Source organism: Myxine glutinosa, chromosome 3, assembly GCF_964187855.1.
Source record: "Myxine glutinosa chromosome 3, kmMyxGlut1.1, whole genome shotgun sequence".
Taxonomy (NCBI): Eukaryota; Metazoa; Chordata; class Myxini; order Myxiniformes; family Myxinidae; genus Myxine; species Myxine glutinosa.
The window spans coordinates 85534838-85551746 of record NC_136263.1 but is presented as its reverse complement, the minus strand read 5'-3'; the positions used below and the strand labels follow the sequence as shown (position 1 = coordinate 85551746).

The 16909-nt window shown below is 50.1% G+C and overlaps 1 protein-coding gene across 1 annotated transcript in view; it reads left to right on the top strand.

Moving 5' to 3' along the window:
- Positions 1–16909, top strand: part of DNAI2 (dynein axonemal intermediate chain 2) — a 147557-nt gene that overhangs the window by 23875 nt on the left and 106773 nt on the right. The window contains exon 2 of the mRNA XM_078773584.1: positions 9428–9589. Coding sequence (XP_078629710.1) covers positions 9428–9589 — 162 coding nt within the window. The remainder of the gene's footprint in view (positions 1–9427; positions 9590–16909) is intronic.

Here is a 16909-nt window from a genome sequence, read left to right as displayed (position 1 = left end):
TCTTCCAAATCCTGGTGGCATCTGGTCAAATCTGTTACTGGTGTTTGTTCCCCCTCCATCCCCTCCCTCACCTCAAACGGCCACACAGCTGACTCCGCACATGAAAAAGCTGAATGCCTCAACTCTGTGTTTGCCTCTAAATCTTGTGTCCCAAACCCATCCCTCTCTGTACCCACCGTACCCAGTCATACCCAGCTGCTCCTGGACTCTGTGTCCTTTCCTCCTGACAAGGTGGAAAGTTTCTGTCAACCCTCGACTCTGATTCTGCAACTGGACCTGATGGCATCAGCCCACAGGTCCTAAAATCCTGTACTTCCGCTCTTTCACTCCCTCTCTCTGTTCTCTCCACCCTCTCATTTGCTCAAGGTCATCTGCCATCTGCTTGTAAATCTGCCAACATCATCGCTTTGCACAAAAAAGGTGCAAAAACAGATCCTAGCAACTACAGACCAATCAGCCTTCTCCCAATTATCAGCAAAGTCATGGAATCCATCATTGCTTCAGATATGAAATCTTTCCTCTTCTCCAATGGCTTGATCTCTGATCATCAATTTGGTTTCAGACCTGGTCACTCTACTCTGGACATGCTGCTTCTGCTTTCTCAACAATGGATGGAGGTCCTCAATGCCAAACAGGAAATTAGAGCTGTCTCCCTTGACATATCACGTGCCTTCGATACGGTCTGGCACCCCGCTCTGCTCACCAAACTCTCCTCTTTTGGTATCCATGGAAATCTCCCGCATGGCTGGTGGACTTCCTCTCTAGTCATAGTCAACCTGTGGCCCTGAATTGGTTTCTCTCATCTCCTCTTCCTGTTCAGGCTGGAGTTCCCCAAGGCAGTGTTCTGGGCTCTGTGCTTTTTCTGGTCTTCATCAATGATCTCTCTGACTCTCTTGAAAATCCTCTCTATCTCTTTGCTGATGACTCTACTCTCTGTCGCTCCATTCTTCATCCCTCAGATCGGCAGTCTGCAGCCTCCTCACTCTCTGCAGACCTGGACAAAATCACAGACTGGGCAAACAAGTGGAACATGTCTTTCAATCCTGACAAATCTCACACTCTTACGATGTCTCTCCGAAAAGACCGACTGGACAACCCTCCCATCCACTTTCTGAAAATCCTCTCCAAGAAGTTCTGTCACTCAAGCTTTTGGGTCTCACTATCTGCCATGATCTTTCCTGGGAAAACCACATTTCAAATCTGGCCTCCAAAGCCAGTCGCCGACTGGGCATCCTCCGTCGTGCGAAGTCCTTCCTTGGCACACCTGAGCTCCTCACCACATACAAGGCTTTCATCCGCAGCTCAATGGAATACTGCTCTCCCCTCTGGGCTGGTGCTCCTGCCTCACACCTAGCTCGTCTTCACGCTGTTGAAACCAAAGCATCCAGAATCATTGGAATCTCCCGCGATGAAGCTAACTCCAAGGGCCTCTCACTCACTCACCACAGGCAGGTTGGTGGTCTTTCCGTCTTCTACCGACTCCTCTCTGGCCTTGCCCCCCCCCCAGCTCTCTCTGGGCTCTGTCCCGCAAATATTCCTACAGGTTGCACAAGATCTGCCTGCAACCCTCTTATGGTTAAACTGCCAAAATCAAGACTCTCTGCTCAACTTCACTCCTTCATTCCTCTTTTCTCCCACCTCTGGAACAAACTCCCTCACTCTCTTCAATCCCACTCCACCCTCCAGGTCTTTAAAACAGCTGTTCACCACCATCTCATATCTTCCCCCATCCAAAACCTTGATCTTTTCTACCCCTGCTAATTTCACCCCAATTCCACTTTTTTGAAATACCAACTTCTGTCCTGGAAGTCCTTGGTGTCCTTGTGTTTTATACTTCTTCCACCCCCCCCCCCTCTTCCCACGCCTCCTCCCCCCAAGCCCTCTCCCTCCCACACATCTCCCTGCTCTCAAATGTTGTGTGTTCTCAAGTGTTTGTGTGCTTCCCCTTCTCTCCCCATCTTGTCTTCCGCTCCCTCTTTTTATATATTTTGTTTGTCTGGTTGATTTGTTTGTGAAGTAAATGTCAGCTCTTTCACGAGCCTCGATTCAGTATACAAAAAAAAAAGAAAAAAAAGAAAGCGAACGTTGGGAGAACGTTAGTTTGGATGTTTCGTGGAGCTCCAAATATCACGCATGTAACTTGATCTCTTGTGACCGCCATCGTTCTGAAAACAAACAAAAACAACTTATTACAGGCTTCACTTCGGGTTTTCCCAGACAGACAGACAGACAGCACAAACAACACGAACTCACTCACACGAATTGAAGGGGGGTGGCAGGAGTGCAGCAATCGCCCAAGTGCAGCAAATCGTCTCATCTGGCATAAATAGTCCCAGCCAGTGCTAATATAAACGGGGTGCATATCACCACGCAGCTCACCAAACCACCCCCGTCGGTGACGCTCCTCAGCCCTGGTTGGCTGGCTGAAGGCTTTGTGGCCACGCCTTTGATGACGCGGGGTTGGGCCACACCCTGTTCTGGCGCCCCGCACCCCTTCTTCTCCAAGTCACCTCGTGGTCAATGGCGGATCAAAGCATGTATCACGAAATGCGATACATGTCGAAATGCGATAATATGCCAAAATTTCAATCAGATTGAGGGCGATGGAGTGGTCAGAAATAATAATAATTTTGCAGGATTGTTTCTATGGTCATTTTGCACATTTCCCATATACTAGCTTATAAAAAATTTTAAAATGATATTTTTACTCCACCCTATTGTTGGTCCTTCTTCCTCGTCAAAGTGCTCCTTTTTTCTCTCCGTACATGTGGAGCTCACCTATCTCTCCTCTATCTCTGAGGCCTTCTTCTTTCTGTGCAGTGAGGTCACTTCTTCCTCTTCAAAAACAGTGTGATACAAACTTAGGTCAATCCCAAAACTTCTTCAAAGAAAACCACAAGAATGTCCTGCAACACAAGCTCCTCTGTGAACAGCTTTATCCGGTCTGCTTCTTCCTCCACTGGTTGTTCCGTCCATAGGGTGGGTGAGTAGGGGTTGGCCCCAATCACACTAGAATATGCAATTTGGTGTCTGCCTGTCTATCTGTCTTACCATGATACATTCGGTCATTACCTATCCGATCTCAAACAAACTTGGCAGGAGGATTAAGGTTCACACAATGGATGTTGTCGCAACTTCATCCACCCCTCCCCTACCCCCCTTCCCATGGGAGTTTTCCATCTTGAGCAAAATCCATGTTAATGTGTACATCGTGTCAAAATAGCTAGCTAATCATGGTATTTTTCAAGGCCATTGCTAATAACAAAAGTAAACACAACATTATTACGAAGCCTAAGTACACGACATGAAGCCTTAGGCATGAAGCCTAAGGCTTATACGTACTGTGTTGTTGGAAGATCCGCAATGCCTTTTCTTTCGATATTTGATGGTCATTTTAACAATCGATTTGTTTGTGTTTCACACTGAATGAAAAACGTAAAGGTAGAGCATGTCGATCGTGATATATGACAGGTTTGACAATATTTTCGGGCTGAACGGTATATAAATCAAAATGGCGTTATGAGGAGTTAGCCAAGCTAAGCCAGCCATTCCTCATCAACGGTTTCAATTGGAGTGCTTGCTTGAATGCTTAAGCCACTTGATGAGCACTCTACAAGAAAATTGGATGCTCAACACACCCCCAATGTTAATGAGGCCTGAGGCTAGATGTACTTTAATCTATATATCCCAGAGAGGATAATAACATGTCTGTTCCTATCGCTCCTGTTCAGAGTGGATGTACTAGTTCATCGGAATGTGTCATTATTGGTAGGGGGTGAATACCTTTGCAGGCTATTGTGGCGGACATGAAAGCCCACTGGCGTGGTGACATCATTCCGCGCACCAAGTGGACGGCGGCCACGCCCGAGGGGTAGGCGTGGCCTGAGGATATACACGGGGCACGCAGCCCGGAGCGGGCTCGTGTTACAATGAGCTCCTGAAATAAAGACGCTTATAAGTTACCGCTTGTCCGCTTCCTCCTTGCTCGCAAGCAGCGCGCGTAACGCCGCGCTTTACTGGTGACCCTCGACGTTGGATCTGCCGGAGCGATCCTTCCACACACGACGCCATTGCCATGGCCAACTTCATCAAACTTCCCGAATTTTGGGAGGCCCAGGCCGAAGTCTGGTTCGTCCAAGCCGAAGCCCAATTTCAGCTTCGGCGCCTCACCGGCGATGGCACGCACTACTGCCACGTCGTCGCCTCCCTCGGGCCCGGCACGGCCGCTCGAGTTGTGTCCATCCTTCGCCACCCACCGGACGGCCACAAGTACGAGGCACTCAAGCGGCTACTCCTAGCCACGTTCGGCCTCACGGACGACGCACGGGCTGACCGCCTCCTGGATCTCCCCGAGCTCGGCGACACGCGCCCGTCGGTCCGAATGGACCATATGCTGTCACTGTTGGGCGACGAAGCCCCCGGTTCTCTATTCCGGGCGCTTTTCCGTCGCCAACTTCCAGCGCAGGTTCGCCTCGCGTTGGCCGGGACCGTGCTAACGGAACCCCGAGCATTGGCAGCCGAGGCGGACAGGTACTTTGCGGCCGTCACGGACCTTGAGGCTGATGCTGCTGATGATGCTGCTGATGATGCTGATCCACAGCATCAGCTTACACAGCATAAGCAGCATGCTGATATGCACCTCGTGACCGCCGCCACGCCCCGCCCACCGCCGCGGCGAAAACCACCACCGCGGGGAAACCCGCCAACTCCACCGGCCTGGCGGAGCCAGCCGCGCTCCTCCAGCTCCACCACCTGGTGCTGGTTCCACGCCAAGTTCGGCCACGAGGCTCGGCAGTGTCATCCGCCATGCTCCTTCAACAGGTCGGGAAACGCCCGGGCCGGCGCTCAATAGTGGCGATGAGCGCCGGCCGTTCGAGCAGCCTGCTGTTCATAACGGACACCTTATCCGGGCGCCGTTACCTGTGCGACACGGGAGCGCAGGTGAGTGTCGTTCCCGCCGGTACGTCAGACAAGCACGCCGCGGGCGGGGGCCCCGCGCTGCTTGCCGCGAACGGGACGCCCATCCATACGTATGGAAAACGCTGCCTCTCTCTGCGGTTCGGAGGGCAGGTTTTCCGATGGACGTTCGTCACCGCCGACGTGCCCATGGCACTGCTTGGCGCGGACTTCCTGTGCGCTAATGGGCTCCTGGTCGACGTAAAGCGCAGACGTCTTGTCCAGGCCGAGACGTTCAGCTCGCTCGCTTGTGCGCTGCCCAGCTCGTCGAGCAGCTCAACGAGCGGCTCGCCGAGCGGCTTGCCAAGCGGCTTGCCGAACGGTTCGGTTCCGGCCACGTTGATCTGTACGCTTCCGGCAGCGGACGCATTCACCCGCCTCCTCGCCGGCTTCCCGGCCCTCACGCGGCCCACCTTCTCGGCGGGGACCGTCAAGCACGGGGTGGCCCATCACATCCCCACCGTCGGGCCACCGGTCTACGCCCGGGCACGCCGCCTCGAGCCGACGAAGCTGGCGGTGGCAAAAGCGGTGTTCGCTACCCTGGAGCGACTCGGCATCATTCGGCGCTCGGAGAGTGCTTGGGCGTCGCCGCTGCACATCGTGCCGAAGCCCGGTGGGGGATGGCGACCGTGCGGGGACTATCGCCGTCTCAATGACGCCACCACTCCCGACCGCTACCCCGTCCCCCACATTCAGGACTTTTCCGCCCATTTGGCGGGCATGTCCTTCTTCTCAAAGGTGGACCTCATACGCGGCTACCATCAGGTCCCAGTCAGGCCAGAGGACGTCCCGAAGACGGCGGTCATCACGCCATTCGGACTCTTCGAGTTCCTGCGGATGCCCTTCGGTCTGAAGAATGCGGCTCAGGCGTTCCAGCGACTGATGGACAGCGTCCTGCGTGACTTGGATTTTGTCTACGTCTACCTGGACGATATCCTCGTCGCCAGCGCGTCCCGCGAAGAGCACCTACGCCACCTCCGCATGCTCTTCGAACGCCTGGGCCAGCACGGCCTGATTGTGAACCCCGCAAAGTGCCGGTTCGGCGTCGCCGTAATCGATTTTCTGGGGCACCGTGTCACCAGGCACGGAGCCGTCCCCCTGCCGGCCAAGGTGGAGGCGGTGAAGGGGTTTCCACGCCCCCGCACGATCAGAGGGCTGCAGGAGTTCCTGGGCATGGTGAACTTTTACCATCGGTTCCTGCCCCGTATCGCCCAGCTCCTGCGCCCCCTGCACGAAGCTCTCCGAGGTAAGCCGGGCAAAGGCGACGTTACCTGGACCGAGCAGATGGACGCGGCGTTCACGGGCGCGAAGCTTGCCTTGGCTAACGCCACCATGCTCGCGCACCCGGCGCCCGATGCACCGATCGCCCTCACCACCGACGCCTCGGACTACGCGGTGGGCGCGGTGCACGAGCAATGGGTTCGTGGAGCTTGGCAACCGCTGGCGTTCTTTAGCCGGCAGCTTCGCCCGCCCGAATGCCGTTACAGTACCTTCGACCGCGAGTTGCTCGGGCTTCACTTGGCGGTCAGGCACTTCCGCCATCTGCTCGAGGGCCGTGCGTTCACGGCCGTCGTCGACCACAAGCCGCTGATCTTCGCGATGGGCAAGGTCACCGAGCCGTGGTCGGCCCGGCAGCAGCGTCACCTCTCGGCCATGTCCGAGTACACGACGGACATCCGGCACGTCGCGGGGAAGGACAACCCCGTGGCGGATTGCCTTTCCCGGGCCGTCGCCCACGCAGTCCACCTCGGCATCGACTATGCCCGGATGGCAGCGGACCAGGCCGCTGACCCCGACGTCCAGGCCTTGCGGACCGCCGTCACGGGCCTCCGCATCACCGAGGTGCCGTTCGACGGCGCGGGCGCGGCCCTCTTGTGCGACGTCTCCCTCGGGCGGCCTCAACCCATCGTGCCCGCGGGCTGGCAGCGCCAGGTGTTTGACGCCATCCACGGCCTGTCCCACCCGGGCGCGAGGGCCTCCCAAAGGTTGATCGCCGACAAGTTCGTCTGGCATGGCCTCCGGAAGGCCGTCCGCGGCTGGGCCAGGACGTGCCTCGCGTGCCAGCGCGCCAAGGTGCACCGGCACACCCAGGCCCCGTTGGCCACGTTCACGGTGCCGGAATGCCGGTTTGACCACGTCCACGTGGACCTGGTGGGACCTCTGCCCCCCTTGCGGGGTTTCACCCACGTTCTCACCATGGTGGACCGCACCACCCGGTGGCCGGAGGCCGTGCCCTTGGCGTCGATGACGGCGGCGGACGTCGCGCAGGCTTTCATCGCCACCTGGGTCGCCCGGTTCGGCGCCCCCTCAGACATCTCGTCCGACCGCGGCCCCCAGTTCACCTCGGAGCTCTGGGGGGCGGTCGCGCAGGGGCTCGGGGTCCGGCTGCACCGAACCATGGCCTACCACCCCCAGGCTAACGGCCTGTGTGAGCGATTTCACCGCTCATTCAAGGCCGCGCTCCGGGCCACCCTCCGCGACGGCGGCGGGGTCGACAGGCTCCCCTGGGTCCTGCTAGGCCTCCGGACAGCGCCCAAGGAGGACCTGCGCGCATCCGCGGCGGAGTTGGTCTTCGGGCAATCGCTGCAGGTCTTCGGGTGCGGGTGCCGGGCGAGTTCCTCCCCGACTCCACGGCACCATGGTCCGCGGCACAGCAGCGCTCCGCTCTGCAAGAGACCGCCCAGAGGTTGGCCCCGGTGCCAACGGCATGCCACGGGCACCCACCGACGCATGTCGCCCCGGAGCTTCGCACGGCGGAGTATGTCTTCGTCCGCCACGATGCCCACCGGACACCACTGCGGCCCCCGTACGATGGGCCTTTCCGCGTGCTGGAGACCGGGGCGAAGCACTTCACCCTGGACATCAGCGGTACTCCTGACCGCGTTTCTGTAGACCGCCTCAAGCCGGCCCACCTCAACGTGGACCATCCACCGCCAGTGGGCCGACCCCCACGTCGGGGCCGCCCCCCTGCTGGCGGACCCCCGGCACCGCCCAGCCCTATCGCCACGCCGCCCCCCGGTCCTGCACCCATCCCAGGGGCAGCCAGGGGCATCACACCTGGCATCCCTGCACCCCGGACGCCGCCGATCGCCAGGGGGCGCTTCGGCCGGGTCATCCGTCTGCCCCGCAAACTGGCCCTCCAGGTGCGTGGGAATTCTGGGGGGGCGCGTGTGGCGGACATGAAAGCCCACTGGCGTGGTGACATCATTCCGCGCACCAAGTGGGCGGCGGCCACGCCCGAGGGGTAGGCGTGGCCTGAGGATATACACGGGGCGCGCAGCCCGGAGCGGGCTAGTGTTACAGTGAGCTCCTGAAATAAAGACGCTTATAAGTTACCGCTTGTCCGCTTCCTCCTTGCTCGCAAGCAGCGCGCGTAACACCGCGCTTTACTATTGTATATACCCCCATGCGCATCCAGCCAAATAAATCTGTGTAAAGCAACAAATAAAAGTTCCATAAGGTAAGACCGTTTCTGCTTCAAACCCTACCCGGGTTTCTCGACAGCTCCAGACATTCACAATTAGCACATAATGAGAATCCCAATGCTACACGTCTGAAGTTTGCTTGTTGAACATCTATCTATAATTCCAGTAATCTCTGTCTGTCTGTCTGTACGTCTGTACGTTTGTCTGTGACCGCTGTTTCTCGACAACCACGGGTCCGATATACTTTTAACTTGCCAGGTATATTGCTGGGGACCCGAGGATGTGCCTTTTCAAGGTTTCATATTAATCGGACAATTACTTACCGAGCTATGTCCAAAAAACGATTCAACCAATCAGAGAGCAGCGAACGATCGCGTGTGCCGAACGTGGCGGGCACACTCTGCCTCGGATGGCACATTTGAGAGCGTATTCATTTATTTCACGTTTGCAAACTATGTTGGCGTTAAACTATGTTTTACAACTAATAAAAACGAATTTGCGATTCATTCGCTTTCCTGCGCGTTTGTGCACGCGATGGCGATTTCTTTACCAAACTCCGGAAGCCGTTCGCTTTGGACCAAACCATTGCATGTAAATAGAGGGGGGGGATTGTCACCACTCGCAAGCCGTTCGCTTTGGACCAAACCATTTCATGTAAATAGAGGGGGGGGGGATATAATTTTAGATATAGATATAGTACGGGCATGCCCTAGTATATAGAAATAATAATAATGTCATTACTAACATAAAATTCTTAAGTTGTGTATCTATGAGGATCTGTATCAAGCAAGAAGCTTTATTAATCACCTTCATAACTATAAAGTTTCTCCTCAAAGTTTTGGAGAATAATCATGTCATACAAAATATGTCGTTCTTTAAATGTTTGATCCACGAAGAGAATTAGCATGATGATGCTTAATTTGCGGAACTAGGATTAATAGCTGCCCTGACCCAAATATAGGAAGAAAATCCTGCTTCTTTTTAATGATCATAATGTGGTAAGTTGTGGATTATATAATACATATGTGTGCTGTTTTGTTGTGCAGGTGAACACAATAAAACGCAAGATGGAATCCCGTGGAATGAATCACTTGGAGGGTGGATGGCCAAAGGACGTTGACCCCTTGGACGGGGAGCAGAAAATTAAATTCCAAAATAAAGTAGAACGGGATGAAGATTACAGGAATACCATAGTGAACATTGGAAATGTAAGATTTTCGGCCTTATCTATATTATAATAGGCGAAGGTGATTCTGTCCGTCTGTCCGGGGTGTGGCTTAGTCCGTTTGCAGAGTAGCTCCACCCATTCTTGGAGAGGCTTCATGTAAACAAATATCCACCATTTTATTAACTCGAATAGCTTTGAGGCCTGTTTAGTTAGGCCCGTGCTGTCTTTCTCTCTCACACAGGTTTATTTCAATTCTAATTCGATATATCATTTCATTTTTAACAGTCGCTAACATAGTGTTAGACTCGGTTGAAAAAAAACGGGAAGAGAATCCCAAGAAAGTTTCCGTTTATAGACCGAAATGATTTCTCAAAGGCCTGTAAACTAAAGCCCATTTTATCAAATTCATCATCTGATTTAATTTTTATCGATGGTTTTAGACTTGGTGTCAGAAATAATTGAGAACATTCACGCACGCATGGGAAATTACCGAGATATATTTATAAAAATCGCGCCATGATGATACACAAAAATACACCGCCTAAAATAACAGTTGGGGAAAATGTCGACATATATTAAAAATTCGCTTTTTCTTTTCCGTTAAGATATATCACTTTTACTTTTTATGAGAGTCGGCACAAAAACGACATATATATCTTCGTTCTTTCTTATTTCATTCAACATTATTATCCGGAAGTAAAATATGTTTCAGGAAATTACCGAGAGATATGTCTTCGTTTTTTTTTTATTAGTTATGTGCGCATACACTTTAAATAGGTTTATTTGAAATCTTTCATTTTCACAATGTAATTTACTTGCCATTTGTCATTTGATAATTACGAGACACTTCCTCTTGAGGATCGTGACAATTCATGCGTTGCGTGGAAACTTCCATTTCCAAAATGAATGCGACGGTCGATGAAAAACGCAGACTTGAACAGGATGTAGCAAGAAAACGAATGAGATGGGCGAACGAGTCCGTCGACGAACGTCAATGCAGACCTGAACAGGATGTAGCAAGAACCGCACAGAGACCGCACGAGATGGGAGAACCGCACAGAGTGCTGCTGCAACAACGATGAGGAGGGTTGGAGAGGAGCGAGGGGTTGGAGAGCGAGGTGCTAGGGGTTGGAGAATGAGGAGCGAGGGGTTGGAGATACCCATCCTATATTGTTTTTCGATGTTTTCCAAGTTTTCCAATTTTTCAATTTTCCAGTTTTTCCAAACATGATGGAATAATATTTACCTATATGAACAGTGATGTGGCTTTTATTGGAATTCTACAAATACTGTTTAGATTTCGTGAGAATTATGAACCTGCTACGAATGTGGAAGTGGACAGATAAGGGCAATGCGCAGGTTTGATCATATCCCAATACAACCGTCATTCAATCGTAATGTTAAATCGTTAAATGTTTATCGTGTTAATTGTTTTGTTAAAGTATCAATTGATGATTGGAATTGAGTGAATACAATTACGATTTTGAATTCGTAATTGTGTTCACCCAACCATACGGAACTTCACATCAGGGTTTAAATATTTGTTTATGTCACGAATGTTGTTAAAAGTTTATTTTTTATATTAATGTTATTTAATTCGCAAGGTGGATGTTGTCGCATCCACCATCCAATGTCACGAATGTTGTTAAAAGTTTATATTTTGTATTAATGTTATTTAATTTGTGATTGGAGTTATGCTGTTTGGAATGAAAAAAGAGATATCGAGTTCAAGTGAATGACGGAATGCCGTGATGGTTTCTACTTTCTAAACGTGAATTCGCGGATCGCCATATTCAGATTCGCCATTGACTGGCTATGGAACACACGTACCCGTTTGTTTGCGAACGGGTACGTTTTTCGTGGAAGTCCTTCACGAACTTGTTGTCCATGTTTGACGTGTGACTGAAGGTGCTGCAGTAATGTGGAATTTATTGGTTTCATGCTTTAGCATTCGCCGTTTCTGCATTTTCTGTTTGCTTCTGGCAGCCCACCCGTGCGTAGCACGTGTACCTCACTAGTCTTACTATAATTCACCAAATGTCCGTCTGTCCGTTCCCAGGTACCGCAAAAACGGCTGAACCGATCGCAACGAAATTTTGGGTGGGTAATCCTGGGACCCCCTGAAGTAAAATAGGCTATATTGTTTTTCCAGTTTTTCCCCAATTTTCCAATTTTTCCAATTTCCAATTTTTACAATTTCCAATTTTTACAATTTTCCAGTTTTTCCAAACACGATGGAATAATATTTACCGATATGAACAGTGATGTGGCTTTTATTGAAATTGTACAAATACTGTTTAGATTTTGATGATTTGCGTGTGATATGATTTAACGGATTTTTTTTTTTTTTAAATACAGAGTCGAGGCTCATGAAAGAGCTAACATTTATCAAACAAACAAATCAAACAAACAAGCAAACAAAGTATATAAAAAGAGGAGCGGTCGACAAGATGGGGAGAGAAGGGGAGGAAGCACACAAACACAACATTTGAGAGCAGGGACATCGGGAGATGTGTGGGAGGCAGAGGGCCTGGGGGGAGGCAGGATAGGTATAAAACGCAAGGACACCAAGGACTTCCAGGAAAGAAGACAAAAGTCACCTCAAAAAAGTGGATTTGGGGTGAAATTAGCGGGGGTAGAAAAGATCAAGGTTTTGGATTGGGGAAGATAAGAGATGGTGGTGAACAGCCGTTTTAAAGACCTGGAGGGAGGAGTGGGATTGAACAGAGTGAGGGAGTTTGTTCCAGAGGCAGGAGAAAAGAGGAATGAAGGAGTGAAGGTGAGCAGAAAGTCTTGATTTTGGCAGTTTACCATAAGAGGGTTGCAGGCAGATCTTGTGCGACCTGCAGGAATATTTGGGGGACAGAGCCCAGAGAGAGCTGGGGGAGCAAGGCCGGAGAGGAGTCGGTAGAAGACGGAAAGACCACCAACCTGCCTGCGGTGAGTAAGTGAAAGGCCCTCGGAGATAGCATCATCGCGGGAGATTCCAATGATTCTGAACGCTTTGGTTTCAACAGCGTGAAGACGAGCTAGGTGTGAGGCAGGAGCACCAGCCCAGAGGGGAGAGCAGTATTCCATTGAGCTGCGGATGAAAGCCTTGTATGTGGTGAGGAGCTCAGGTGTGCCAAGGAAGGACTTCGCACGACGGAGGATGCCCAGTCGGCGACTGGCTTTGGAGGCCAGCTTGGAAATGTGGTTTTCCCAGGAAAGATCATGGCAGAAAGTGAGACCCAAAAGCTTGTGTGACAGAACTTCTTGGAGAGGATTATTCAGAAAGTAGATGGGAGGGTTGTCCAGTCGGTCTTTTCGGAGAGACATCGTAAGAGTGTGAGATTTGTCAGGATTGAAAGACATGTTCCACTTGTTTGCCCAGTCAGTGATTTTGTCCAGGTCTGCAGAGAGTGAGGAGGCTGCAGACTGCCGATCTGAGGGATGAGGAATGGAGCGGCAGAGAGTGGAGTCATCAGCAAAGAGATAGAGAGGATTTTCAAGAGAGTCAGAGAGATCATTGATGAAGACCAGAAAAAGCACAGAGACCAGAAAAAGCACAGGGCCCAGAACACTGCCTTGGGGAACTCCAGCCTGAACAGGAAGAGGAGATGAGAGAAACCCATTCAGGGCCACACGTTGACTATGACGAGAGAGGAAGTCCGCCAGCCATGCGTGGAGATTTCCATGGATACCAAAGGAGGAGAGTTTGGTGACAAGAGCGGGGTGCCAGACCGTATCGAAGGCACGTGATATGTCGAGGGAGACAGCTCTAATTTCCTGTTTGGCATTGAGGATCTCCATCCATTGTTGAGACAGCAGAAGCAGCATGTCCAGAGTAGAGTGACCTGGTCTGAAACCAAATTGATGATAAGAGATCAAGCCATTGGAGAAGAGGAAAGATTTCATATCCGAAGCAATGATGGATTCCATGACTTTGCTGATAATTGGGAGAAGGCTGATTGGTCTGTAGTTGCTAGGATCTGTTTTTGCACCTTTTTTGTGCAAAGCAATGATGTTGGCTGATTTCCAAGCAGATGGCAGTTGACCTTGAGCAAAAGAGAGGGTGAAGAGAACAGAGAGAGGGAGTGAAAGAGCGGAAGAACAGGATTTTAGGACCCGTGGGCTGATGCCGTCATGTCCAGTTGCAGAATCAGAGTCGAGGGTTGACAGAAACTTTTCCACCTTGTCAGGAGGAAAGGACACGGAGTCCAGGAGCAGCTGGGTACGACTGGGTACGGTGGGTACAGAGAGGGATGGGTTTGGGACACAAGATTTAGAGGCAAACACAGAGTTGAGGCATTCAGCTTTTTCACGTGCAGAGTCAGCTGTGTAGCCGTTTAAGGTAAGGGAGGGGATGGAGGGGGAACAAACACCAGAAACAGATTTGACCAGACGCCACCAGGATTTGGAAGAGGGAGACAGACAAGAGAGTTCGGTCTTGAGAACAGAGAGATATTGTTTCCTGGCTCTCCTGAGGGTGGACACACACTTGTTTCGGGCTTTGTGAAAGGAAATGAGATTTCCTTCTGTTGGATTTGCTTTCCAGGAGACTAAGGCAAGTTGTTTCTGGGCAACAGCCTCACCACAAGATTCCGTGTACCATGGACGGGAGGAAGGGTATGACAACTGAAGACGAGATCGGATAAATCTGTGCATGAGAGAGAGCAATTTACTTTGGAAGAATTCCCAGGATGAGTTGATGTCAGAGGTGGTAGAGATGGGAGACCAGTCCAGATGATTGATGGCTGCTTGAAGACCGTGCCAGTTGGCCTGAGTGAAATGCCAGACTCGTCGACGCTGAGGAGGCTCCCTGAGAATGGTCAGAGAGATGTCCACTTTAACAAGCACATGATCAGATGAGCCGATTGGAGCAGAAGAAGAGCAGCAGACATTTTCAGGGAAGTTAGTCATAATCAAGTCCAGAAGAGAAGATGCTCCGTTGACTGAGATCCGGGTCGGGAAATTGACAGATTGTGTCAGTCCCAGTGAGTCGCAGAAGTCCTTTGCTGAGGAGCCATGGCTGGTGAGAGAGGTACCCACACCCAGCCAACTGGCATGGTGACAATTGAAATCACCACATATGAGGAAGAGAGAGTTAGGATGAGTAGACAGAAGTTGGTCCATATTATCAGACAGCGAGATGTAGATGGAGTCATCACTGTTTGTTGGACGGTACAACACACATATGAACAAGAGGTGGGAGCGAAGGGGAAGCCGTAGCCAGAGGTATTCCTTGGGGTGAGGTGGAGAGAGTGCAGTGCAGGGCGAGTGAGGAAGAGAGTTTTTGATAAAAAAATAGCAACCCCACCTCCAGGACGAGGCTCAGGTCTATCATACCGGAGGAGGGAGTAACCTGGGAGAGATACTAAGGAATCAGAGACATCATGTTTATATAAATCGTTTAAAATGAAAAAGCCTTCAATTTCTGATATTTTGCCTTTTTCATTTGGGCTTCCCAATTGAAGCACTGCCCGTAGGGCCGCTACCGTTGCTCGTATAATCAAATGTACACTACAATCCCAAAGTAGTGGGATGGCATATCTACCCTTGAAATGATCCCTCTGATTCTGGATCTACAGTATATATTTATCCACACAATTCACAGCAGCATGTCCTTTAGGAAGGTGTCTTTTTGTGGTATTTTGGATAATAGTGCACTGCCAGCTTTGATGCAATATTACAGTGAGGCCCTACGTTTACCAGCATGACATCACACCTTGCCATATTGCTTTGTATTTTTTTGGGGTTGGTTTGAGGACAACAATGTTGAAAACTTGAATTTCCAGCCCAGAGCCTTACTTTAACTCACTCGAATCACTCTGGGAAATAGAATGGTACTTGAACATGACAATTGACATAGCGGATAATATTGGAGTTAAAAGGTACAACTTGTATGAGCTCCCTTATGGGACGGCCTCTCAGCCCAACTCTTGCGGGGAATCCACTTCGTGTTGTTGACAGGCAGTGGTCTCCAAAGGAAAAACGTTTATAATATGGCCGTGCATTTGTCCTTGAGGACTAGGATCTAAGAGGAGTTGTATGACAAGGAGTTATGGGATTCGGGCCATGATTAATGTGTATTAACCTCACTAGTTTTCATTGACCATGTACTTTGGTCTTTGTGCTGCCGTACAAATGCTTAGCTTTGTTTTAAAGTTTCAGTTTTTTAGATGAAAAGACATCTCTCAACATAGATGAACCAATAAGGTATCTGGACATTGATTCCTTTCCCCAGGGGGTGGGCTGGCAATTTTGTAATAAAAGACTTCCAGTAGCCAAAACAGGTTGACTGATACTGCAGTTAGCAGTGTAGCAGTGGACGCAGCTTTTAGAAGTGGGCAGTTTTATGTTTTTCCCAAATATATGTATAATCGCTTAACGACACAAACAATCCTCAACTTACATATATGAGTTCCATTCCTGGGACCCTTAGATAAGTCGATTTTTATGTAAGTCTAATTTCATTGAGTAAAATCTGAAAAAAACCAAAAGCATTCGATAAGCAATTTAATATTTAGACATCCTAGCAATTGCTCCATTTGGTAGTTGTTATATATTCCTGGATCAGCATAAGTCTCAAAGTCATCGACAGAGTTAGCAATTGCTCCATTTCATAGATGAAGCCAGACCGTTGCTTTGTTATTAGTGTAGATTACATTGGGGCAAATCCTTGACGTGTTCCTTAATGCGGTCCTTGTCCTTGACAATGTTATTAATCATTGACACAGCCATGTTCAGATCACGTGCAATGGCGCTGAAAGCCATACCACTCTCATAACGCTTATGTCCAATTATACCCCAAGCGTAATGGTGTTGCGCCTCTTTGATGGACCAGCACCTTTCACATCACTCTTATACTTGCTACTCATGATTGCATCAGCAAAGTCAGGGCACAATTTATGCAATGATAGAACAACGGAAGCTGATGCAGCACCAGCACTTATGATACACCCACCACCTCTATGCGGATAAATACGTAACAACAGGTTGTACCAAACTCGGCCGTACGTAAAGCAACGTAAAGACATCAAGAATTGACGAATCTCGATATATATTTTTAATGGGCGCTTATGTAAAGTCGAGTTTACGCATGTCGAGGCTTACGTAAACCGAGGACTGTCTGTAACTTTGTATTGCTCATTATGTAATTTAAAACTTAATTTAAAAAAAAATCTTTTTAATCGAATTCCTCCCATCTGTAAGTATTTTGGCATCATTAATCCTTATGGGTTGGTTGCATCAGTATATATTAAATAAGTAGATTCTCTATTTGTATTGTAATCTTTAAGATATTTATTTTTCACTTTTGCGTTTCTCTTAGAACAGACTAGAGAAATTCCTCCTATTTTAGGAAATTCGAACATCACCA